This window comes from Xyrauchen texanus, chromosome 48 (assembly GCF_025860055.1).
Source record: "Xyrauchen texanus isolate HMW12.3.18 chromosome 48, RBS_HiC_50CHRs, whole genome shotgun sequence".
Lineage (NCBI taxonomy): Eukaryota > Metazoa > Chordata > Actinopteri > Cypriniformes > Catostomidae > Xyrauchen > Xyrauchen texanus.
In genome coordinates, this window is record NC_068323.1 from 3,976,646 (window position 1) to 4,002,273 (window position 25,628).

The 25,628-nt window shown below is 40.6% G+C and overlaps 1 protein-coding gene across 3 annotated transcripts in view; it reads left to right on the plus strand.

Moving 5' to 3' along the window:
* Positions 1–5,566: 5,566 nt before the first annotated feature.
* LOC127639929 (acid-sensing ion channel 1-like) overlaps positions 5,567–25,628 on the plus strand; it is a 150,064-nt gene continuing 130,002 nt past the window's right edge. For all 3 annotated transcript variants that reach the window (XM_052122272.1, XM_052122270.1, XM_052122271.1), the window contains exons 1-2: positions 5,567–6,950; positions 20,928–21,123. In XM_052122272.1, coding sequence (XP_051978232.1) covers positions 6,586–6,950; positions 20,928–21,123 — 561 coding nt within the window. In that variant the 5' untranslated portion in view covers positions 5,567–6,585. The remainder of the gene's footprint in view (positions 6,951–20,927; positions 21,124–25,628) is intronic.

The following is a 25,628-nucleotide window of genomic DNA, read 5'->3' on the forward strand; positions in this document are numbered from 1 at the left end:
CAGACTCACAGAGCGAGCAGTTTTGTCATAGAGCTAAAAGGGGAGGACGTCTGGTGGATTCATTTGGACATCACAGGTATTTAATACAAAAACACAAAAGTGTTTAAAACTGTCACAAAGCCAAGGGTTGGGTCCATCTCAGAAGACCTAACAAGTGGTGGCGTAGTGGGCTAAACCACATAACTGGTAATCAGAAGGTTGCTGGTTCGATCCCCACAGCCACCACCATTGTGTCCTTGAGTAAGACACTTAACTCCAGGTTGCTCCGGGGGGGGGGATTGTCCCTGTAATAAGGGCTCTGTAAGTCGCTTTGGATAAAAGCGTCTGCCAAATGCATAAATGTAAATGCATACACTCTTGAAAAGTAACCTGTTTATACACACCCCCTTTTTGAGCACAAATGTGAAGATTATTGAATAATAAATGAGGTTCCTGCAGCTTTAATCTCTGTAAAATCTCTGGAAGCGTTCAGAGTAAAATTAAGACTCCGCCTCTCAAGACGACACTAAATCTGACAGCACTGCTCGACTATTATGAATAAAACTACGCCACATTTTTTAAAATAGACTTTGGAGATGACTGGTGTTGTTTATGAGACTCTAATATATCAGATCATATACAGTTTTACAAGATGAATGTTGCTCAGATTGGCGAAGACCAAAAATGCCCAAAACGACAATTGCGAGTGGGGTGGTCAGTGGGGTGGCTAGTCTTTGGTTCATGATTGCCATGCCACCCTTGGCCACCCCCTAGCTTTTCCCCTGAACTAAATACATTTATACAAACAATAGCATGAAATATTGATGTCATGTGACCTCATCACTTACCATATTTGTTCAGTAAGTGCCGGCCATAAATGACGGTTAATTCGATAAAATGAGAGTTAAATTGTAGTTAATATTAATTTCTGTCCATTCATCACACTATACTGTATAAATATATGAACATACACTATATGAAGCAGTTTTGATCCAAAAAACTAATGGTTCACTGCATGTTTGAACTTTTCCCCCAAATCCAAAAGACACCAAATGGCTCCCACTCTCCCGGAGACCAGTATGTCCATGGGCATTCTTCCATGTGGCTCTTTTCTTTGCTCCGTCTCATACTGAACCCTGCAGGACTTCATTATAGCTAATCGTCCATCTGTCCTCGCTCAAGGGCCGGCCAACCTTCCCTCAACTCCTCTGACTTGGCTTCAGATCGCAATGCCAAGAGGACAGTTTTTGGGACATGTTTGGTGGCGTGTGGTTTGTCAGATCATGAGGATACAGAACAGTCAAGTCACCGGCATTTTGCTTCTAAGAGGCCGGAAATCTTCCCTAATGAGGGTTTGGCCACATTTGAGTTGATTTATTTTAGGGCCAGTTCACTGGGATCTGGCAGGCCACATTAAAGCCGCATTTCGAATTGTTCGTACATAATGGAGCATATACTCCCTGATGGCCGAGCATTTTCAAGCATGACAGCAATCTGACTTCTGATAAAACCATAAGTACAGTATAGTTAACGTCTGTACATTGACAACTTGTATATATAATATCACACTGAGCATTGGAGACTCATTTTAATGACTTATATATGAATTATATGTCACAGTGAATTCGTCAGTAGGTCGAAACATCTTCATCCGCAATCAGTATGTGCTTATCAAAATTCGAATCGCTGCCCCCAGTGGCCGAAACTGGAAGTGTTATTGAATGTATAGGCATGTGTGAGCTCCAACAGCACAGCCGTTAAACACAAAAAGAGGTCTTAAAGAACCGCACAATCGAGAAGTGATTTACAGAATGCATTAAGGAGCATTATAAATAGGAGCTGTGACATGTTTCTTTTGGGTTATGGAAGTCCTGTAGTTTATGTTCAAATGGGGAATAAGTGAAACAGAATGTTTATCGTGGCTAGACAAAGCCAACAAACTGTTATTCTACAAATGTTTGGTTTTTTCCCCCAAAATCCCAAAACGAAAACCAAAATTCTGTCTGTAACTCCTCCAAGAGCTTTCAAGCTACACCCACCAAACTTGGCACAGCCTGTTCTGGAACAGTGTCCTATGTCTTTTCTAACAGATCAGACTTCATTTTCAAAATCTCCAGACTTAGATGGACGAAATGTTCAAATGTGAGTAATGCTCATAAATTCAAGCTCCAACTATTAAAAATGTAAATGTAAACAAACCCACAAAAGGCCTTTAATTTGCTCTCTCTCTCTCTCTCGACTCGATCTGACAGTTTATCTGACTAGCTAGCTAGCTGTTTGTCTTACAGTAATGTGTGTATAACCATCAAAATTAAAACAGCTGTGGCTCAGGTGGTAGAGCGGGTCGGCTGCCAATTGTAGGGTTGGTGGTTTGAATCCTGGCCCACATGACTCCACATGCCAAAGTGTCCTTGGGCAAGACACTGAACCCCAAGTTGCTCCCAATGGCAGGCTAGCACCTTACATGTGTATGAGTGTGAGTGTGAATGGGTGATTGGGACACAGTGTAAAGCACTTTGGGACACCTCTAAGGTTAAAAAAGGTGCTATATAAGTGCAGACCACTTAAAAGTAACTTAAACTTCCAGACAAGGCTTTGTCTAGCCAACATCAAAGATTGTCTTGACAAACTGAACCTATCTATTTTTACTTCACTGCAATTTCGCGAAATGTTAAATCACTTTGAAGGAATAATTCACCCAAAAACGTAAAGCCCGTCATTACTTGGCATTTCACGCTCTTCCAAATACTGCAGCACAGCTCAATGTGTCTGAGCGCACAGTGAACAACTGGGCCACTGATCCAGTGTGCTGTGCATTACTGGCAGCATGCTTCAACTAAAACCCTCTCACAAGATCTGCTGTACTTGCAGTTTTCCAGCTTTATCTCAAGTGCTTGAGTGTATTTTGAAATACTGACAGATTCTCAGAGAGTGTGACCCTATAACATCCCTCCAGCAATATATCAAACTTATAAATAACCACGATTGGGTGGATTGTGGAGCATCTTGTCCAATGCACTCTTCCATACCCATTTCATTTCTTCGTGTATCTGCTGCATGATCAATAAAAGACTTCTTGTAAAAGGTCCCAGGATGCTGTTGATCAATTCTTTCCCTTTAGCTCTCAGCTTTCTGTCGCCTTCATTACCTGCCTAGCTTCACTTTAGTACAGCTGTCATTTTATTTGTTGCGCAGAACATCTGTAGATGTGTGTTACGCCGCAAGCGGAGCATGATGGGCAGCTGCAACAGAGCCTCAAACAGATGGTTCTGGAGAAAGATCCGGTTTGAATATGAGGAAGAGCTGCAGGCCACTTCCATTTTCACCGAGGTAAACACACACACTTAATTTGCCAGACGGGTGTATCTAGCTCTCTATAGACACAGTGCTTTATCAGTAACTCAAGAGAATAACCCTTCACTTCATCAGGAGTCTCATATTCCACATCCTCATGATGGATCAATAATCATACAGATCATTTACAGACTTTCAACGGACCAAAAGTGAACCAGATCGCTAACACACTTGGGTACACCGCTTCATATCCCAACTGGGTTTTGAACTGAATTTCAATTTATTTTGCTGAGTTTGTATCAATCAATTAACAGACCGACACTGAGAGTCTCTGAAAGACAGCTGTGGGCGTCATTAACGCTTCTATTGATTCGGTCTATGACACCGAGTCACCGACACACAGCGTTAGCCAATACCACCACAAATGGGGTTTAAAATGCATTGAGTGTAATTTCATGGGTGGATTCATTTGCACCCCTTGGCTGTTGAGTTTCTCAAATAATACTGATAAGTCTTTCCATAATACTCACTTATATCACTCTGCACCTCTCAGTCAGCAAATCTGTCCGTTCAGATATTCATAATAACTGTGAATCACTCTGATTCCACTGTTTATGACATTAGTAGAGGTAGTAAATCTTTAATGTCCCTTCAAGGGCAATTGTGTTGTAGCACGTACAAACTGAAACATGCATTCACAAACACTACAGATATTCAATTAATATAATAGCAACAGAAAAGGCAAAAAAATACAATATCTGGATTGCCTTATATATAGTATATATCATCTTTTAAGTGAGCATGTTTAGTAAACCTGTTTCCTGTTCTGTTGGCCATACAGGATGCACAGAAGCCGGTCTATTTAAAGCACATGTCAGCACTGAGAATAATCAGCATAAATCTTTTCACTGAGCGGTTATCCTTCCTTCTCTTCATCCAGCAGTCCAGTGCTCTTCTCTCTCTCTTCAGGTTCAATGTGCATTATTGGCATTACACATAACTGTACGTTTGTACTGACAAAGCATTTGCTGCTCAGCTGCAAAACGAAATAAATAAAAAGTGCAAAAACAAGACTAAATATATAGTGGTTGAAATAGTATGAAAATAAAATAAGGTTAAGAAAGGACAGAAAAAAATTATAAAAAATAATGGTGTAATTAAACATATTTTAAAATAATATCATAATACAAATCTAAAAATATTTATAATAATGGTATAAAATAAAATAATAAAATATTTGTAATAAAATACTGTCGATAATTGAGATTAAAGAATAGAAAATGTTAAATAAAAATAAAGAAAATAATGAAAATATTAAATGTAAAAATAATCATATAAAACAAATCTAAAAATATATCATAAAACCAAATAATACCAAATGATAAAATAAATTATTATTACAGTAAAGACAGAAAATATGACATTAAAGAATACAACTTATTAGAAATTACTAAAATAAAACAAATATAAAATAAAATATACATACAATGAACATTTATAAAAACAGGTTGCTACTTATAATACAAATATAAAACACATATAATAAAAATTATGTAATATAGAATAACATTTTTAAATAATGAATAGGCATTTTTTTAATAAATAATTATTTTAATAATTATTAAAAAATAATAATTTAATAATTATTAAAACATAATTATTTTATACAAAAATATATAAAATAATCACATAATACAAATCTAAAATATATAATAAAAACTATAAATAGTGATATAAAATAGAACCTAATAAATAATAAAATATTATTTAATAAAATGATAAAATAATCACATAATACAAATCTAAAAAAATATAATTAAAAACTATAATTAGTGATATAAAATAGAACCTAATAAATTATAAAATATTTTTAAATAAAATAATAAAGTAATCACATAATAAAAATCTAAAATATATAATAAAAACTATAATAGTGAATATTTTTGTTCTTCTTCTTTCAGTTTTAATGTGCTTTGTGACATTGAACATTCGTATTGCCAAAGCATTTGCAGCTTAGTATAGGACAAAATATACAGAGTCATTTATAAAGATACAATAGATGACATTAAAGAATAAAAGATTATTAGAAATCATGGTAAAGAAATAAAAACATACAAATAAAAGAGAGCACATATTATGCAAATTAAGAAATATATAGCTTATATACAGTATAAATATAAAGTATATATATATAGATAAACACATCTCTCTCTCTCTCTCTCTCTCTCTCTCTCTCTCTCTTGAGAAATGGTTGTGGTAAAGGCAGTGATGCTCAGACAGACTTGGACGGAGGTCTCGTCGCAGTGTTTATTCCTGACATGCGTGTCTACATTCAAATCCATCACGCGACTGAACGAACTTACAAACTGAGACTTCCACATGATTCAGATGCGCGCGCCGCGCTGCGTTAATTAAAGACAGGGACACTGTAGTGATGCCAACGTGCAGAGAGCGTCTGTGTTCATGCCAACGTGTGTGGGGAAGTTTGATTGCGGATTGCTGGTGGATTCGAGCTTGAAACCCGACCTGCTCCGTTTGACACCGCGGATGTGTCAATGTTGATTCTTGTGCTGTGTATCGATGTGAAGACAAACGCGATGCATTTCTATCGAATATGCCACCGGGATGTGTTGAAATAAATGACATTAGTTTAAGGGGAAGCGTTTATTCTGAATGCAACTCACGCAGTATGACTGAAGGAGACGGACAATGAAGTGACGATACTGCAACTACGGACTTATTTCAGTAATCATCCCGAGGACTTCGGTGCGATAATCGCTTATAATTCGCGGTAATCCGCAACGGTTCATATTTTTATCGGTACTGTGGAAAATTGTTGTTTTCTTTAAACTCCACTTAGGAGCACACAAAAATATTCAGTTTTCTCTTTTCTTTTGTTTTCTTTTTGTTGCAAAATGTGCTTCGGGTGGTTACATTTAATATAACCGGTTTTATCGAAGGCAAAATATGATTTAATTTGACCCAATCAATCTGATTATACCAGCAAAAGTCATTTTAAGTGTCAAAGCAAGTATTAGTCCTAGTGCTAAAAGTAACAACGTTTTCACTTTACTGGAACATTGAGTGGATGCTGGAAGACCATTGTGAAGATGTTGCGTCTTGACTTTTGTAACTGCACCTGATATTTGTTTTGGAGGGATATTTGAAACCATTTTCTAGTGTTTTTACCAACAGCTCATGAAAACCAGTTGACCATCCCAACGCTCCTGACCAAGGGCAAAGTTCTTCTCTCCACACAAAATCTCAGCATCTGATTGATTTAAACATTCTGGGAGGAAACCCTCAAGAGCCATGGATCTTAAGACTGAATCTGATGACAACCTGGATTGTCAGCAGCCGGTGCCCATTGAGGTTTTCGCCAGCAGGTCCACGCTGCACGGCATCTCGCACATGTTCAGTTATGAACGGCAGTGCATTAAACGATGCATCTGGATCATATTTTTCCTGGGGTCGTTTTCGTTCCTAGTGCTGGTGTGCGTGGACCGCATCACATTTTATTTCCAGTATCCTCATGTTACTAAACTGGACGAGGTCACGGCACCAATGATGACGTTTCCCGCCATTACATTCTGCAACCTGAACGCTTTCCGCTTCGGCCGCGTCACGCGCAACGACCTGTACCACGCGGGCGAGCTGCTCGCGTTGTTAAACGGCAGGTAGGTTCAACACCTGTGAACACATGAGAAACCTAAACCACACCATGCATGTCACAAAGGGTAAGAGAGAACACCATAGAGCTAAAAACATGTCGAAATTACCGTAGTTACAAGTTGACAACTCGGGCTAGTCTCTTAAATGGATCAATGATGGGGTGGCAGGATAATAATTCAGCAGCATTTAAAAATATTGAAGAAGATTGTGTATATGTGACAGGGGCGTAGCAGTCATTTCAAAGGTGAGGGGGGCAGAATGATTAGTGCAAGACGAACATAAATATATAAGATATATATTGTTAATGCTCTCAATCGATTAAAAATTGTAATTGAATTAATGACATCAATGACCAGTGAATTTTAACTTTTGCATTTACACATTTAGACATTTGGTGTATGAAAGACTCAGCATAAACACATTTGCCCTGTGAAAAAGTGTGGTGGACCAACTTTGGTTTTACTGAAAGTGAGGGGGACAATATTGGCCTATGTAGAAATTGCTACTTAACCATTAACGGTTTAAACCACTGCCATTTTTTATGCTGTCAAAGAGGTGATCACTTTTACTAGTTTGCAGGGCTGGACTGGTCATCTGGCTCACCGAGCATTTTCCTGGTGGGCTGATGCACTTTTTGGGCCGATCAGGGGAGTGCTGGCCATTGGGAGAACCGATGTGTCCAGTGGGTCTGTTGTGAAGCAAAAATTAGCTGCCGCATTATGCAGAACGGACCACAAAATGGTGCCGTGATATGCAGAAAAGGACCGCGAACACCCCCCTGGCCCCCACCCCAGCTCAACAACTTTTGGGCCAGTTTGTAAAACCACAGGCTGCTTTATCTTCCCAGTCCAGCCCTGCTAGTATGAATCATGTAATTACGGTTATTCTGATTTGACTTGAATGCAACATGGCTGTCTGAGATTGAGGTTTGTTGTGGTACAACAAAGAAAATACACAGAACTGTGCAAAAGTCTTAGGCACATCTGATGTTTCTGCAAATATAAAAGATTACAATAGAAGAACGGGGAGCCCTGCAACAGATGCATGACCCCCACAGAGCCCCCCCATTGAACATAGTCCCAGTCTGAGATTATATAAAGAGACAGATGTAATTGAGACAGCCAAAACAGACAGAAGAACTGTGGCGAATTCTCCAAGAAGCTTGAACATCCGATCTGTTACCAAGAAACACTGTGTCCAGGTGTACTGAGGAGAATTGGGGCTGTTTTAAAGGCAAAGGTGGCCATGCCAAATTTTACGTTTACTGGACTTGAAATCTTCACTTTGAAACTTTCACAAGTGCCTAAAACTTCTTCACAGAACTGTATATTGTTAATTATAATCTCATGATTTATTCCTTATTTGAGAGTCATTTTTCTGAGGATCAAGGCGTTGTAAAAATAAGTACCAAACATTCGTTGAGGAGGTTAAAGGTTAGCTCTTTGAATATCTTAGCCACACAATTAAGAAGTACCACAAAGGTTCAGGAAGCAGATATGTGTAAAACGAAGAGTTGTAGACAAACGGCACGTTTGATAACGCCTGTCTAAAAATCGATTTCTTGAATTATCTTTTGTTTTTCAGAGGGATCTCTGAGAACCATGACATTATTCGTTCTTTCATTCAGTTCTTTCAGTTCTTCATTAGGGAGATTAAATGTTATGTTTTGAAAATGGTGCATTTCGGGAAGAGGGAAACCCCCGTAAGGATATTTGACAGGTTAATAAACGTGTCTCGGAGTTTAAGCCAGCATGATGCTACAAAGTCAACCAACCTGAATCTGTATTTGAACTTTGATTAGAGTTGAAAAACAGCTCTAAACGCTTTACCCCATTGAAAATGAGAGGCACGTCAGATGCCTGTCTAAATGAAAAATGATTGCATCCCCTCAAGGGATGAAGTGACTCATCATTGATCCGATGTAACTGATAACACCATGTGTTGTGCTTGTGGTGAGAACGCAGCCATTAAAGCAGCAGAATCTGATTGTCACTCTGTGGTCGGACCGTCTCCAGAACTCACCGAACTCATCAGCGTCTCCATTGGCTGTGCGATCGGTCTCAAACACTTTGTCGTGATTGTAAGTTTGTATAATAACTTGTAGTGGTTACTAACATCTGGAATTGTGCTCTTTATGAAACTTAATGGCCAAATAAAAGCACATACAAATAATCACGATATTGGTTTGACGTCGTCGACAAAACGATCTCGATAATATCGTTGATGTCTGATACACTGCCCAGCCTTATTGGAAAGCCACGCTCAAATAGTCCAATTCATACATGCTTTGCTAGTCCTTTTGGACTTAAAGGAATGGTTAGCCAAAACATGAAAGTCCTGTTATTATTTACTCAGACGATCAGTTAAGATATACATTTAATCTTGTTCCTATCTAGGAAAAACTCGAAATATTTGATCTCATTTGTGATTTTTATAATCTTTCTTATGGGCAGTCCAACATCATAGTTAATTTATTTATGGGTCAGAGAGGAACTTTTCTAAATATGTTCTCCTACAAAGGCATTGCTAAGGAAACATGAAGACTATAAAACACACAGCAACTAGTATGAGCTCAATCGCTATGGGAACTGCAGGACTTTAATAGACAAGGTTTGGACAACTGACCCACCTAAAACAGGACAATTTAGCTTATCGCGGCCGACCCACCGACCCGCGCGGTTCAACCGATGGCCAGTGCGCCCCTGATCGACCCCAAAGTGCGTCGACCCACCCGAAAAATGCCCGGTATGCCAGATTACCAGTCCAGCCCTGAGTGAAGAGAAAGAGAAAGAGGTATCGGTGCATCCCTGGTCTAAATACAAACGTTCTGTCGGTGATGTACTTTTGCAATCACAAATGAAGTGCGTACTTGAATTGGGCAAAATGATCTCACAGTGAGTAGGTTGACTTTTCTTGAGCTAAAATCGGCCAGTGCTTACCGAAATTCGAAACACTGCCCCTAGTGGCCAAAGCGGTCAAATACACATCGCCTTTCAGTGTCAAAATAAAAGCCCCAGGTGGAGGTGAAGTAAACAGGACAGAAATATATTACTTTTGTATTCCGTAAATATAATAATCAGAATAATAATGATAATAATCAACCTGACATGTCCCACAGTTATTATTTGTGTATATTTAATGAATTTAATGTCTTTAAAATATTTAATCTACTGCGGCTGAACTGGGTGCTTGGATGAAATGATGGTTCCTCTGATAAAAAAATAAATAAAAAAATCACTTTTGAGCCATTTTAGAGCAAATACATTAATAGAGATATATGTATCGAATATTGTCAATTTGCTGAAAAATATTGAGATATGATTTTTTACAACATATGGCCCAGCACTAGTTGGAGTTAGAATCGGGATGCATCTTTTTAGTTGTGTTGGAAGCGTCTGGCCAAGTTTTGGGATCTTCATTATCTTCTAAAGTCCATATTAGATATGAATAACTGATATACATGCTGCTGTTTGAAGATCCTCCAGGGCTGTTGAAGTGTGCTCGAGTACAATGCTCTGACAGCTCAGGCCGACTGTTATCACAGCGTGAGGAGCAGAACTTTCTTCTATGATCTCAGAGGAATTCATTAGCTAGCAGATGTCATCACAGCACTGTACGTCTATAAGAGACAATCAGCTTCACGTTCACATGCAGAGCGATTGTCTTCAGTGCCATATGTGCTCAATCGCAACGATTTACTGTCAGTTCTAAGGAGGATTATATGCAAAAAATTACAGTAATTCAGCGGGTTGTTTACAGCATATTGAAAAATTAAATCTTAACAGTTTTAACAACTATTTCTTGTCTCATTACTCGAGTTGAGAAGACATTTACATTTTTTTGTATAAAAATGCTAAACTACATTTTAACGTTTTTGACCATGCAAAACTCACTACCAAAATGGTTGCTAGGGCATTGTTATGCGGTTGCTAAGGTGTTCTGGTTGGTTGCAAGGTGATTTCTTGCTTGAATGTTATTTTCAGTCACCATTTACTTTTATTGAATGGAAAAGAAAAGATGCAATAAAGGTGACTGAGAATAATGTCTTGAGTGAATGATGACAGAATGTTTTATTTTGGGCGAACTATTCCTCGAACAGCGGGGAACATGTCGAATCTTTGTCAAACTAAAACTCATAAGGAGAAAGAAAATCACTTTGCAGCTGTGTGTTTTTCCTCTGGACGTCAGTGTGGCTGAAGATATTTGTGACACACACACACACACAAACGCACAAACACACTCACTCACTCACACACTCACTCACTCACACACACACTCTCTCACTCACACACACACACACTCACACACACTTACACACTCACACACACACACACTGTTACACACACTGTTACATACACACACATTCACTCACTCACACACACACACACACACACACACACACACTGTTACACACACTGTTACATACACACACACTCACTCACTCACTCACACTCTCACTCACGCACACACACACACACTCACACACACTCACTCACACACTCTCACTCACTCACTCACTCACTCACACACACTCTCACTCACTCACACACACACACACACTCTCACACACAATGTCACACACTCTCACTCACACTCACTCACACACACACACACACTCACTAACACACACACTCACTCACACACACACAAACTCTCACACACACACACACACACACACACACACACACACACACACACACACACACACACATGTTGTGTTTCCATGTTTTATGGGGACTTTCCATAGACATAATGGTTTTTATACTGTACAAACTTTATATTCTATCCCCTAAACCTAACCCTACCCCTAAACCTAACCCTCACAGAAAACTTTCTGCATTTTTACATTTTCAAAAAACATAATTTAGTATGATTTATAAGCTGTTTTCCTCATGGGGACCGACAAAATGTCCCCACAAGGTCAAACATTTCAGGTTTTACTATCCTTATGGGGACATTTGGTCCCCACAAAGTGATAAATACACGCTCACACACACACACACACTCACACACACACACACACACACACACACACACACACACACACACACACACACACACACACAAACACACACACTCACACTTGTAGTGTTTCCATGTTTTATGGGGACTTTCCATAAACATAATGGTTTTTATACTGTACAAACTTTATATTCTATCCCCTAAACCTAACCCTACCCCTAAACCTAACCCTCACAGAAAACTTTCTGCATTTTTACATTTTCAAAAAACATAATTTAGTATGATTTATAAGCTGTTTTCCTCATGGGGACCGACAAAATGTCCCCACAAGGTCAAATATTTCGGGGTTTACTATCCTTATGGGGACATTTGGTACCCACAAAGTGATAAATACACACTCACACACACACACACACACACACACACACACACACACACACACACACACACACACACACATTCACACACTCTCACACACACACACACACACACTCACACACTCTCACACACACACACACTCACTCACACACTCTCACACACATTCACTCACTCACACACTCTCACACACAATTTCACACACACACACACGCGCACACACACACGCACAAACACACACACAATTTCACACACTCTCACACACACACACACACACACACACACACACACAAAACATCTATGCACATAATTCAACTTCAAGTTTAAAAAATCAAATAAAAAATGCAATTCCCTGTGCTGCACTGGCTGGATATTTTCGGTCCATCGATTCAGTGTTGTGTTTTGCCTGAGGCGCAGTAAGAGAGAACCGCTGTGCAACATATTAGAATGTCACTAGAACAATCTCAATTTTCCAGCACGAGAATCGCAAGCGCGACCCCCCCCCCCATCCTTCACTGTGTCTCCAGTTACACACAGCTGAGGAAACTCACGGAGTCATGGACTGCCAGTGACACTCGCCTGAGGTTGTCTGCTTTTAAAACACCTTTATTTTCTATTTATCTGATTATTTATAAGTCTCACAACAGATGTTCTGTCCTAAACATGCAGTGAATTTAATGGTTCATATTTGAAATCAGCATTTAAACTAAAGTGTGCTATTTTTCTCTCCAATACCAGTTCAATATACAGACTGACAGAATCCTTTTACAAAACGTATTTGGTGAAAACGATTTAAAAGCTGAAGTGTGTCATTTCTACGGAGCCTCTCAGGGTGCGTTCACACTTGGCAGGTTTTGTTTGATTAAAACGAACTCTGGTGCGATTGCTCTGTTATTGCGGTTCATTTGAACAAGTGTGAACGCTGCCACCTGAAGCTTGGTGCGCACCAAACAAGCGAGGGGATCTCGTCTCGCTTCCAAACGAACTCTGGAGCGGTTCGATTGATATATGAACGCAACATGGACCAAAGACGTCTAAACGGCCCAAAAACAGGAAGTAATTTGCCTCAAGCATACCTGGTTCTTCTCATCATAGGATCTATGTTGCCCATTACAGTTCGGGACAGACGTCGGAACCGCCGTCAGCCGTCCTTCCAGCATATCTTCGTTTGTGTGTGCAACCGAGACAATCAATCGAGCAGCACGTTTTGTGTTCCTTCACAATAACTTACAACCCACGTAGCTGACTCTGCACATGAAGCTAGGATCAAAGAAAGTATCCAAAATATTACACACATCACCGTTGGTTGAATTGAATTGATCCTCGACAAGTCAAACATCATTTCCATTCGCTGTGTTTTCCATTCTGCACTGTTAGGTTCTTATGCGGTAGAAGTAAGTTGTGTCATTGCGCCCATAGATGGGGGCAGCAGAGATGAGGCGAAGCGACCAGGAGCCGAGGGAACATCAGAGGGATTTGAGCGGTTGACATGCGGAAGCAATTAACTTGTGTCTCATAAGCCGTGTGATAAACAAGGATTTATCCCTGTGTAATTAGCCCTGTATTTGAAACCGCGCCATTGGTGTGTTGATATACCGGTCCCACGGTGCGCACCGGCCCTCTGTCAATCCAGCGCTTCACACCAGAGAAATGACTGCATGATGCTTTGTGCCACTTCACAGGAGAAAGTGCTAAAGCTGAAAGACTTCTACAGAGTACAGAATGAGATAGAAGACAACAGCACAGGCATGCAGCTAAAAGGCGTGTTTGTGGTGACATGCGGTGGTTTCAGGCTTTAAGCAATGACTTGAATTTGGGTGTACTAATCTTGTAAGCACGGTAAGGTCACACACAGGGCTGGACTGGGAAGAGAAATTGGCCTGGGATTATACATAGCAACTGGCCCAAAAGTTCGCTGTCCCTTTCTGTATATCGTGGCGCCGTTTTGTGGTACGGTCTGCATAATGCGGCATATCGTGGCCCATCCGGCCCATTTCGCGGCTGACCCACTGGCACGCTCGGTTCTCCCAATGGCCAGTCCGCCCTTGATCGGCCCCAAAGTGCGTTGGCCCACCGAGAAAATGCCAGGTATGCCAGATTACAAGTCCAGCCCTGGTCACACACAAAATCCCCCATTTCCAAGTCATTCTGGACAGCAGCATCTGCAAAATGATGTTTATGTAAATGTTCAAATTGCACTTCAATGCCATGTTTACATGCGCTCTATGTGTTTACCTCTTTCAAGTGCAGCCAAACTGCATAATAGGAAAACAATCACATTTTTGGTTTATGTAAAGCAAGCAGTATGTCTCCAGAATAACAACAACAACACGATTGACCCCTTAGCTTACTTTAAATCCCACAGAAACTGGTGGAAGATGTTCTAGACTTTCCAAACACCCCATTCCCTAAGCGCAGAGTTAATACACAATAACGGTACATTTGTTGTGGTATGACATTTAATCTCGCTCGCAGGCGCATCTGCGCTCCTGTAATCACAAAAGCCTGTTTGAATGAAGAAACTAGTATTTATTGGGTACGGTCACACCATTGAGAGAGATGAGGAAGCTGATGGTCTGTCATTTGTCATACTGTCTTTGGAAAATTAAAGTGCTTATGGCCCATAATCCAATTGCGCCTCTCCCAACCCCACTTATGGAGCTTCACGCTGATTACTTTAGGGAGTTCTGGCAGGACTATATTAAAAGTTTACACATACACACACCCGCACACTCTTAAGACCGCAAACCTGCTGGCGAGGGAAGAGATAACATACAGTCCTAACTAATTGGGTCCTAAAGACTTACTTGGCGGCATCTGCTCCCTGACTGCAGTGCCAAACAGAGCGTCTGAATTAAGTTAGTGACTTAATCATGGAAGGGTGAAGAACCTTGGAGAGCCACATTGGAGAGGCCATCATTGGCCTCATGAATCTGCTCTCCATGGCTTTTGTCAACCTGGTCTCACAACAAGTCGTAATAGTAGTATTAGATGGTAAAATCGGAAGAAATCGCACGAGTTGTCTCGGACAAAAACATGCAACTTTTACTCCCATTGAGTGGAATAAATGAACCAATGAACCATGTCATTATGAGTTTAACCCCTAAGCCAACTTCTTTAAGAAAGAGAAATATCCGGTTTGGAATTAGAAGAGGGAAGCATATGTTCATATTATTGACCTACAGTCGTTTTTATTGCATAAATTAATATAGAATGAGTAACCAAATTTGTTCAAATTGTTGTATAAGAGGCTAGCTAACATTTTTAAATGCCGTTTCTTGATTGGTTGGTCTCTATGAGAATAGAAGTCGTCAATTTTTGTATGAGCCAAGTTGTACGATTTCTAACAATTTCGCCATGTCGTATGAATTATTACATATGACTTAGTCAACATTTGTTAACCGTAATCGGAAGCTAAGAGCTAGCATTGAAGGGTGATTGGTGTTAGTAGTGGTAGTTGAAACTGAAAAGAGTGTGTTTGAGATGTCCATCTGTGAAAATGACTATTTGTTGAACAAACGTTGGGGGCTAATGAAACGTTGTAAAGTCGGTCAACACAAAATCAAAATTGACGCTATTTACTTTCCTTTTATATGTTCCTGATGTTATTGTGCGAAATGAATTGGACGTTTTTTTGAAGAAGAGAAAAGAAGTGTTTTGGCATGGTTGGGATGGAGTGTTGCCAATCACATAACAGTATGATGCATTTCATGATGATAATTCACGATTCAATATATTGCGAAACATCACGATAAACGCTGTTCTCAGAGTTTGCGCTTATTTAAATTACCTGCTTCTTGATTATTGAACATTTGGACATATAAACACACAAAATATCGATACAGGGTTATAAAGTATCGATCCAATATTGTTTGAAGATTTTGCACGATATATCGATATGCAGTATGATTGAATTGGCAAAGCCCAACTTCATAATTTCTGAAATAACTTGCCTTTTCGGTTGAAGTCACCCAGGGCTGGACTGGTAATCTGGCATACTGGGCATTTTCCCGGTGGGCCGACGCATTTTGGGGCCGATTAGGGGCAGACTGGTCATCGGCCGAACCTAGCGGGCTGGTGTGTCGGCCACGAAAAGGGCCGAATGGGCCGCGATAAGCAAAAATGAGCCGCCACGTTATGCAGAACGGACCACAAAATGCCAGAAAAGGACAGTGAACACCCCTCCACCACCACCCCAGTGCACAACTTTGCGGCCAGTTGCTATGTAAAATCCCGGGCCGATTTCTCTTCACAGTCCAGCCCTAGACTGATGTCACCGAGACTTTGCGGGCTATTAGTTGATGTTAAACAACAATCAATTAGCATTTGAGCCATTGTTTTAGGGTACTGTTGTAGGTAATGCAGCCTATCCAAAATCTTGCCAAGATTTAACACAGTAATTTAATGCTGTAAAATTAAGATTACGGCAATTATAGCAAATAACGATGTAAAGCCGTTCAATGGAAAGGAGGAAGCGAGAACCGGTTTGACAATATAAATAATAGTTTAATGAAGAAATAAACGAAAAACACACAAACATAAACACACAGAGCAGTAATTCTCTCTCTCTCTCGGACCGTCGTCACCGGCCACCTTTACATTTACATGTATGCATTTGGCAGACACTTTTATCCAAAGTGACTTACAGTGCACTTATTACAGGCACAATCCCCTGGAGCAACCTGGAGTTAAGTGCCTTACTCAAGGACACAATGGTGGTGACTGTGGGGATCGAACCAGTGACCTTCTGATTACCAGCTCAGTGCTTTAGTCCACTACGCCACCACCACTCCTTTATCCCTCGTGCGCCCCATCAGGCTGATTGGGGACCGGGCGTACGTTGTTCCAGCCTGGCCCCGCCCTCCTCCGCTCTACAAACGATACATTTGAAAAAGAAGTGTGTTTAACATAAACCGCACAAAACGTTGTACAATATGTCTGAAAACTAGACTTTATATCTTCTACAATTTTGTCTCTCAAGTAAATGTGTTTTTTTTTAATGGACGTTTAGATATTTTCTAAAAATAAACTAAAGATAGAAATCTCTCTCACTCACAGGTAGATCTCGGTCTCCAGGGTTTTTACAAAAAGTGAGCAAACTGCTCCCGGCAGCATTTAATAAGAGACCTGTAACAGGCTGCAGGTGGAAATTCAATACACTCTAAAGGTGAAAAAATCCAGAATTGTAGGTCTGCCAGATCTGGATGTGGGATTACTTAAGACTAAAATGATCCTCTTCCTCCACAAGTTGAAGGTGAAATGGTGCAGAGGGGCTGTAGGCCTGTGGTTTAAATCGAGTTAACCTTCAGCTGAAATCATCCTCACAGAACTGCCGCCTTCTTTATAGCTATTATTAGCAAAGCGAGATATAAGGTGAAGGTATCAGGTTCTCCGGTAAGTGACGGTCACTCCTACACTCTGGATGAAGAACAAGAAGATATCTGCACAAATAAAAATGATATTAACCTTAAATGTACCAGATGAGGCTTTTATTACCCTGAAATCCTCCTGGTTTCATGAGGTGCAAACAATGTCTCTGGGAATAGCTATAGAGGAACTGGAAAGAAGTAAATCTCACCACGTTTTTGGATTATTAAATGACAAAATGATGCTTGTGTACTAGGCAAGAAGTTTGGAACTGAGACAAGGGAACAGTATTACAGGTTAAAGACATACAATATCTCATGATCTCGCCATCTCATTGTTGTCATCAGACTGATTTGGTCATTTCAGCGATCATTTTTCCGTGTCGGAATAGACTTTCCTTGTCATCTGACGCCATCAAGCCATCTTACTTTCCAACCACCTCTCTCCCTATCCAATCTATTGCCCATGAAAAAGCCCAACCCTAATCGTTTCTCTCGTTGATCACCACTTGGAAAGACGCCATGTTTGAATTAAACTTGAAATGATTCAACACTCATTCCACTGGAGAAGATTAACAAGCCACTTCTACATTTCCAGCTAATGAGATCTTCAAGCTTGGAGAAGTCTCAAGATAATTGGCGTTATTGTTCTGACATGTGATGATTAACGACAGGGCGACAGAACTTGACAGGAAGAAGTTCCCTTGTCAAAGAGCGTCTCTGTGGTGTGGCGGTTGTTCCCAAGGGGTCAGGATTTGGGTGGTTAGCGTGGTCGGGTTAGCCCCTGCGGATACGTCTTTATTATTCGATGTTTATTCTTAATGAAATCAGTGTTTGCGAGTGTTCAAGTCTGTAATGTGTTTAATTCCAGCGGCCAAGAGCTCGGTTTGAGAATATTTGTCATTGAGATTAACTGCTGTGATATCGTCATTGAAGATGTGTGCCCTTTTAACTGCATCCGATTAGATTCAGATCGGCGAATATTCAATTAGGGCTATATTATTGTCCCAGTCATACACACCCAAAGGAACGCTTTATTGCTCAACGTTTTTGAAACAGACACAAATGAGTCTTGACATAAAGTAAGAGTATAGAGCTCTAAACGTGGATAGCATAGCTCAGATCATTCGATGAGAAATGTTTGAGTTCATGTTGAGAATTTGATGACGTCTCGGCCAATCTGAGCACAGTTTGAGACGATATGGAGAGCTTTTCTGAAATACGTTGATTATTAGTCATGCTAATTCTACACTAAGATAACAGAAGTATTTCTTGAGAGCAGACAGGCTAATGGATGTAAAAAAACTTTGAAAATCATCAACTTTTTCATCCTTGTCCTTCGGTTGCTCTTTGTCCTTCCTCAAATCTCTCGGCTCCGACAGAAAGGTTTCCTCCGTCTCAGGAGGTGAATGGAGATGGTGAGACAGGAGGACAGACGGGCTCAAGAGAGAGCTGCGTGTGAGACAGTAATGACAGTGAGCTCTGTGTCCATCTCACTCTTTCGCTGTGATCCTCTCAGTCTCTGCTGACGTCACTTCAGTGAAGTTCTGTGTTCATATTGACCACGAAAGCAGTCGACAGGCCCTCGTTCCACATCTGCTGAGTTCATAGTTCAGAGAGGGTTATATAGACTAATAAATTAGAGTCAAGTGTTTGGACATTGCCGTTGTGCGAGTGTGGATGTAATTGGAGTTGAAGGTGTTGCAAACGATGTCTGACGTTGACTTATTCCACATCCAATTCTCGGTTCTCAGTTTTCAAAGGATGCAGTAATGGAGAGTTGGGTTTTCGTTGGAGGAAAACGACTGGTCTAGTGTGGCTGAGAGGTGTACATGTGGCTCAATTAATGCCACGTTTTCAAACAATAATATATCGGTGTGGATGTGGCCTTAAAGGCCATTCAGACTGAACGTGTTCTTGCGTTAAAACGATTGATGCAGCGCAACGAGTACAACCGAATGCAAGAATTCTTTTTCGATATTTTTAACTTGACACACCGTATAAAAAGCGTGATGCTCCTTTGCAAGACACTGAAAAAGAGACGTCCATCTGGTGTGTGTTTACATGGAAAAACTATCGAAAAACATCACGGATGAATGCAAAAGCGTGCTTGATGTTGAGCCCCCCTTACGAAACGTCCACATTTTCCATTGCAATCCCATTGATATTTATACGTTTACACTCGTTCAAAATGCAATGGCGTTGCAAGTTGCGAGAATGCTCTTCATTACTACTTTCAAAAGAAAACGGATTAAGCTGCGTTCACACTGCCAGCGTCACGCAGCGACAAAACAACCTCATCTCATTCATTTTCAATGAGAGCTGGCGACTTCCGAAAACAACGACGACCGTTGGCTACTGTTGGAAAGTGCAACTTTCTGGAGCGACAGCCAATACGAGAGAAGATGGTAGATCTCACGTGATCCTAATATTTTAATAACAATATTAATTGTAAAGAAACAGTGCTGTTTAGACTCTCCATACACACTACTAGCGACCTAATCGCCCGCCACTGGCGACATGCAGCGACAAAGTAGCTGGCAGTGTGAACGCAGCTTTAGACATGCACCGTCTTTCCGTAACCCCACCCTAGTAGTAATGCATCATCTCCATGTTGTCAACGTTGATTAAAACATCATTAGCAAACTAGCATTCTCGCATGACAAACAGGCAATGGTCAAACTTGCACATTTTATGAAACTGAAAAAGGCATTTGACTAAAAACACCGCACAGCTTCCATCAGTCTGCGGAGAACTGAAGTGTACCCTAGTGTAAGGGTTAAGCCATTGTATACTGTGGCATATTTATGGCATATTTACGAGGCTACACACAACCCTGCTGTGTCTTCCGCCATATGAGCATGAGAATGTTGCTGTGGCGTTGCAGTCATGCCGTTACAGAAACATGACTTGACAAGCTCTCAAATTGCAGATTAATTGCGGGGTTAATTGCGTAGCATCATGGTTGAAGTGTAGCAAACAACTTCATGGATGGTCTACTGACGGTCTTTTAATGTTCAGCGAAGTCCTTCTCATCGGTGTGGTTTTGCAGCCTGCAGAATATTACATTGATAGTACATGATTAAATGTCACACATATATAAGGAATGATGTATATTACAGCTAGCCAATGAACATCGTCTTCAATAAACAGGTTAGGGTTAGGTTTGCTTTTAATGTTTTACATTTTATTTTATTTTAAGCTAATAAAGTACTTCTTATAAAGTACTTGTACTCGACTGACCATGAATTATTTATTGTGTATGTGTGATCATGTCAGGTATGAAATCCGGGACACACACCTGGTGGAAGAGAGCGTTCTGATGACGCTGAAGGATAAGGCGGACTTCTCCAACTTCAAGCCCCGCCCCTTCAACATGCGCGAGTTCTACGACCGATCGGGTCACGACATTAAAGAAATGCTGCTGTCGTGCTACTACAGAGGAGCCGAATGCAGCGCGGAAGACTTCAGTGTGGTGAGCAAACACTAATGAGCTCTTCATTTCAGCTGCGGAGGCGTCTTTAATGCCGTGTGGAATCTGATTGTTTGGTAGAGACTGGAGTTTTGGGAAAATGTTTGTGAGACATCAGTGCAGGTGCGGTCGGAAACAACGCATTGAGAATACGAATGATATGATTTATGTGCTTATTGTCAGAAACATTTCATCCCAAATAACAATTAATAATCAATTCAACATGTTAAAATATACCATCTAATGCAATTTCCACTACAGACAGACAGAGAGACAGACACGAAGATGGACGGATGGACACACAGATAGATAGACAGGTAGATAGACAGGCAGGTGGATAGACAAAGAGACAGACAGGTAGGCAGACAGACAGGTAGATATAAAAATAGACAGATAAACAGGAAGATAGACACAGACAGGCAGGCAAGTAGTAAGACAGACAGACAGATAGGTAGAGAGATATACAGATTGAAAAACAGATTATAGATAGGTAGACGGACAGACAGGTAGATATGCAAACATAAAAACAGGCAGACAGGTAGGTAGGTAGACAGACAGACAAATAAAATGACAGGTAGATAGACAAACAGACAGACAGGTAGATAGACAAGCAGACAGACAGGTAGATGGACAGACAGGTAGGTAGACAGACAGGTAGTTATAAAAAATAGACAGGAAGATAGACACAGACAGACAGAGACGGACAGATATAGACATACAGAGAGATAGACTGACAGACAGACAGACAGATAGATAAATAGATAGATAGATAGATAGACAGACAGTGATTGACAGACAGACAGACAGATAGATAGACAGACAGACAGACAATGATTTATAGACAGGCAGACAGACAGACAGACAGACAGATAGATAGAGAGAGAGAGAGACAGACAGATAGATAGATAGACAGACAGACAGACAGACAGACAGACAGACAATGATTGATAGACAGGCAGACAGACAGACAGACAATGATTGATAGACAGGCAGACAGACTGACAGACATAGATAAATTGATAGAGAGACAGACAGACAGACAGACAGACAAGATAGATAGATAGATAGATAGATAGTGTGGCAGGGCGGAGGGCGGGGTCGGTCCCGTATTAGGCTAATTATGCCTCCGTGAGGGTTAAAGGTCACTGCAGGGGTTCATGCGGGAGAGAGAGAGATCGTTTACGGACATGTCCGTCATGTGTGTGTTTGTGTCTTCTTTTAAGTTTATCATTAAACTATTATTTATATCGAAAAGCCGGTTCTCGCCTCCTCCTTTCCATTGATCCCTTTACAGATACAGAGAGAGAGACAGACAGACAGACAGATAGAGAGAGAGAGAGAGAGACAGACAGACAGATAAAGTTGTACAATTGCTGTAGAAGTGAGGCGATTGTTTGTCGCCGGTGAGACAGCAGCAGATAATGTTTTACCCGCGAGGTCGTATTGATCTTATCCCCAGATAATACCGGGAAGAGATCTCACTAAAACAATTCCTTAATTCCCATGAGGATCCTGGAATGGGTCTGTTCATCATCTCTTTGCCAGCTCTCGTCTCTGAATCAGAGTGATAGTATCCAAAGAGAGAAAGTATTTAAGTGCACACTGTAATTACGCTTTTTTAGGTTGAATACCAAATGTTTATGCCTCTTGAGTGAATTAGATGAAATGTCAGTTTAATGATCTATTATCATTGCTGTGGTCTCAATATCAGACATCAGTGCCCAATGCAAATGCTTTTAAGGTCTTCTGTCTGAATACATTGGTTTAAAGAGCTATAGAAGCTATTGATTATTGATTATTGATCAGAGGTGATTCATTAGTGTAAAGCTGATGAGAGATGAACACAGACATTTCCTCTAAATTCTTTGGATGATTTATATGCGATTACATGCCAGAGCCAGTAGAACATTTGTACTCTGATGGATTTATATCTGTAGTTTTGTGTGATTGTTCAGCATTAGTCATTCTTTCTGCATTTATGCTTTTTGTTTTTAAACAAAAGCTCATTCTTGCTGTTTGTCACATAATAATCTACGTATTAGCCAAATTACATTTGATCAATTGACTGAATATGCATTTAACTGGTTTATTAATGTTAATAGAAATCGTTTTTATGCAAAGTGATTGCTGTGACTCAGTTTTTCATTACTTTGTAATGTGTATGAGTAATACAAAGGGGCAATGAATTCCTGATCATATTTGCTTTAAAATAATGACTTGTAATTGTTTTTATTTCCCTAGCAACTTGTATGGCAAAGAACCCTTTTTTATTAAGAAACATTAACTTTATAAAGTGCTTGAGATCTATGGTCTGGACATTTCATGGAAGTTCTTGATGTTATGTGATTGGTTCGAGGTATCATCCATCAACAAAGAAAAACTGAGGTGGGGTCAGGGTAGCTCAGTGGTAAAGACTTTGGCTACCAACCCTGGAGTTCACTAGTTCGAATCCCAGGGCATGCTGAGTGACTCCAGCCAGGTCTCCTAAGCAACCAAATTGCCCCAGTTGCTAGGGAGGGTAGAGTCACATGGGGTAACCTCCTCGTAGTTGCTATAATGTGGTTCGTTTGTGGTGAGTTGAGCATGGATGCCACGGTGGATAGCGTGAAGCCTCCACACGCGCTATGTCTCCATGGCAACGTGCTCAACAAGCCACTTGATAAGATGCATGGGTTGATGGTCTCAGACGCGGAGGTAGCTGGGATTCGTACTTCGCCACCCGGATTGTGTCGAGTCACTACGTGACCACGAGGACTTAAAAGCGCATTGGGAATTGGGCATTCCAAATTGGGTGAAAAAGGCTCTTTAAACAACTTTAGAATTTTAAAAGATTCTCTTACGGAATTTTACGAACTTAGAATGCTCTTTGATGGCATTGTAGTAACGTTCTTTGTGACAATCAGGTCATGATCCATCTTGAACATGATGAAACGACAAAATCTGGACAAACCAATGTAGTCTTGTGCAACTTGTAATAGTTTGTACAGAGTGGCGAAATCGAAAGTTATCGAATGACTTAGCTTGACCAACAAACAGAATTTCATATTGATAAAATACAGGCATAACATTTTAGCTCACCAAAACTGCTTTCATGTGACCATTCATCCATCCATCCATGCATCCATACATCCATCCATACATCCATACATCCATCTCTTTCTCTGTCTGTATTGTATTGTTATTATACTCCAAGAGTGACTTTATTTAGCATCTGGTGCTTTGAAAGAGGCCAACCAATCAACAAACAGAATTTCATATTGATAAAATACAGGCATAACATTTTAGTTCACCAAAACTGCTTTCATGTGACTGTTCATCCATCCATCCAGCCATCCATCCATCCTACCATCCTTCTCTTTCTCTGTCTGTATTGCATTGTTATTATATTCCAAGTGTGACATCATTTAGCATCTGGCAAAAATCAGTGGTGCTTTGTTTCATGCGTCTCTTAGTAATACTTTTACTTTTGTGGATAAAATCCTTGCTCTGCTTTAATTACTCGCTAATTTAAAACAGTCACACAACACCAAGAGAGCCATTTAGTGATCACTGCTTTAGCAAGAGAACACAGCGACCTAAAACTGACCTGAGTTTATTGTGAAAGCATTTGTTGTTTATTATAAGCGTAAATCCGTTCCTTTTGTTCCAGCTCCTCGCTCCAGTGCTCCTGTGATAAAGAGTTTGAACTTTCCGAGCAGAGAATTCCCAGCAGAACGACTGCAGAAAGTTTGAGAGAACGACTTACCATGAAAATAATCCTTACTTAACACTCTAGGTCAGAGGTGCCCAAACATTTTCCTACAAAGGGCCAAAAATTCAACTTGATTAAGGGCCGTGGGCCAAAAGTAAACTTTGCATTATAACAAACTCAGGGCCTGAAATTCAGTTTTGAAAATGGGGGAGTTCCCCCCTTACACGCATCATTTTTTAACCTTTATAAAGGTCATTGTTATGCTGTTATGCTTTTATGTGAAATACTTTAATTTACACAAATAATAAAACGGCATGAAGAATATTTGCTATTTCTTGTGCCAAGATATGAAAGATGTTCGCCGTCACGCGCTTGCAATGTTAACGGCTTTGTTGACTATAAACCAGAACAGTATTGTTTTATCGCATTGCTCACTTATGGAGATGCGGTATAACAGTGTAGAGCGGAGGAGCTGGAACGATGCAAGTCCGGTCCCCAATCGGCCTGATGGGTTGCGCGAGGGATAAAGGCGGCCGGTGACGACAGTTAGAGAAAGAGAGAATTACGGGCAGCTGCCCTGTATGTGTGTGTGTCTTTTTATTTAATTAAATATTATTTATATTGTTAAGCTGGTTCTCGCATCCTCCTTGCCCATCTAAACCCCCTTATATTGAGGGATGCCCATTGCAGAGTCCTCGACACTGACGTCCACCCAGGGCAGCGCCGCTGCCATCCACCAGGTGATGGAGTAGCCTGAACGTGGGGACACTCCTCCACCCCTGGCAGCGGCCCTGCCACTCCAGGCGGTCAGGGAGTT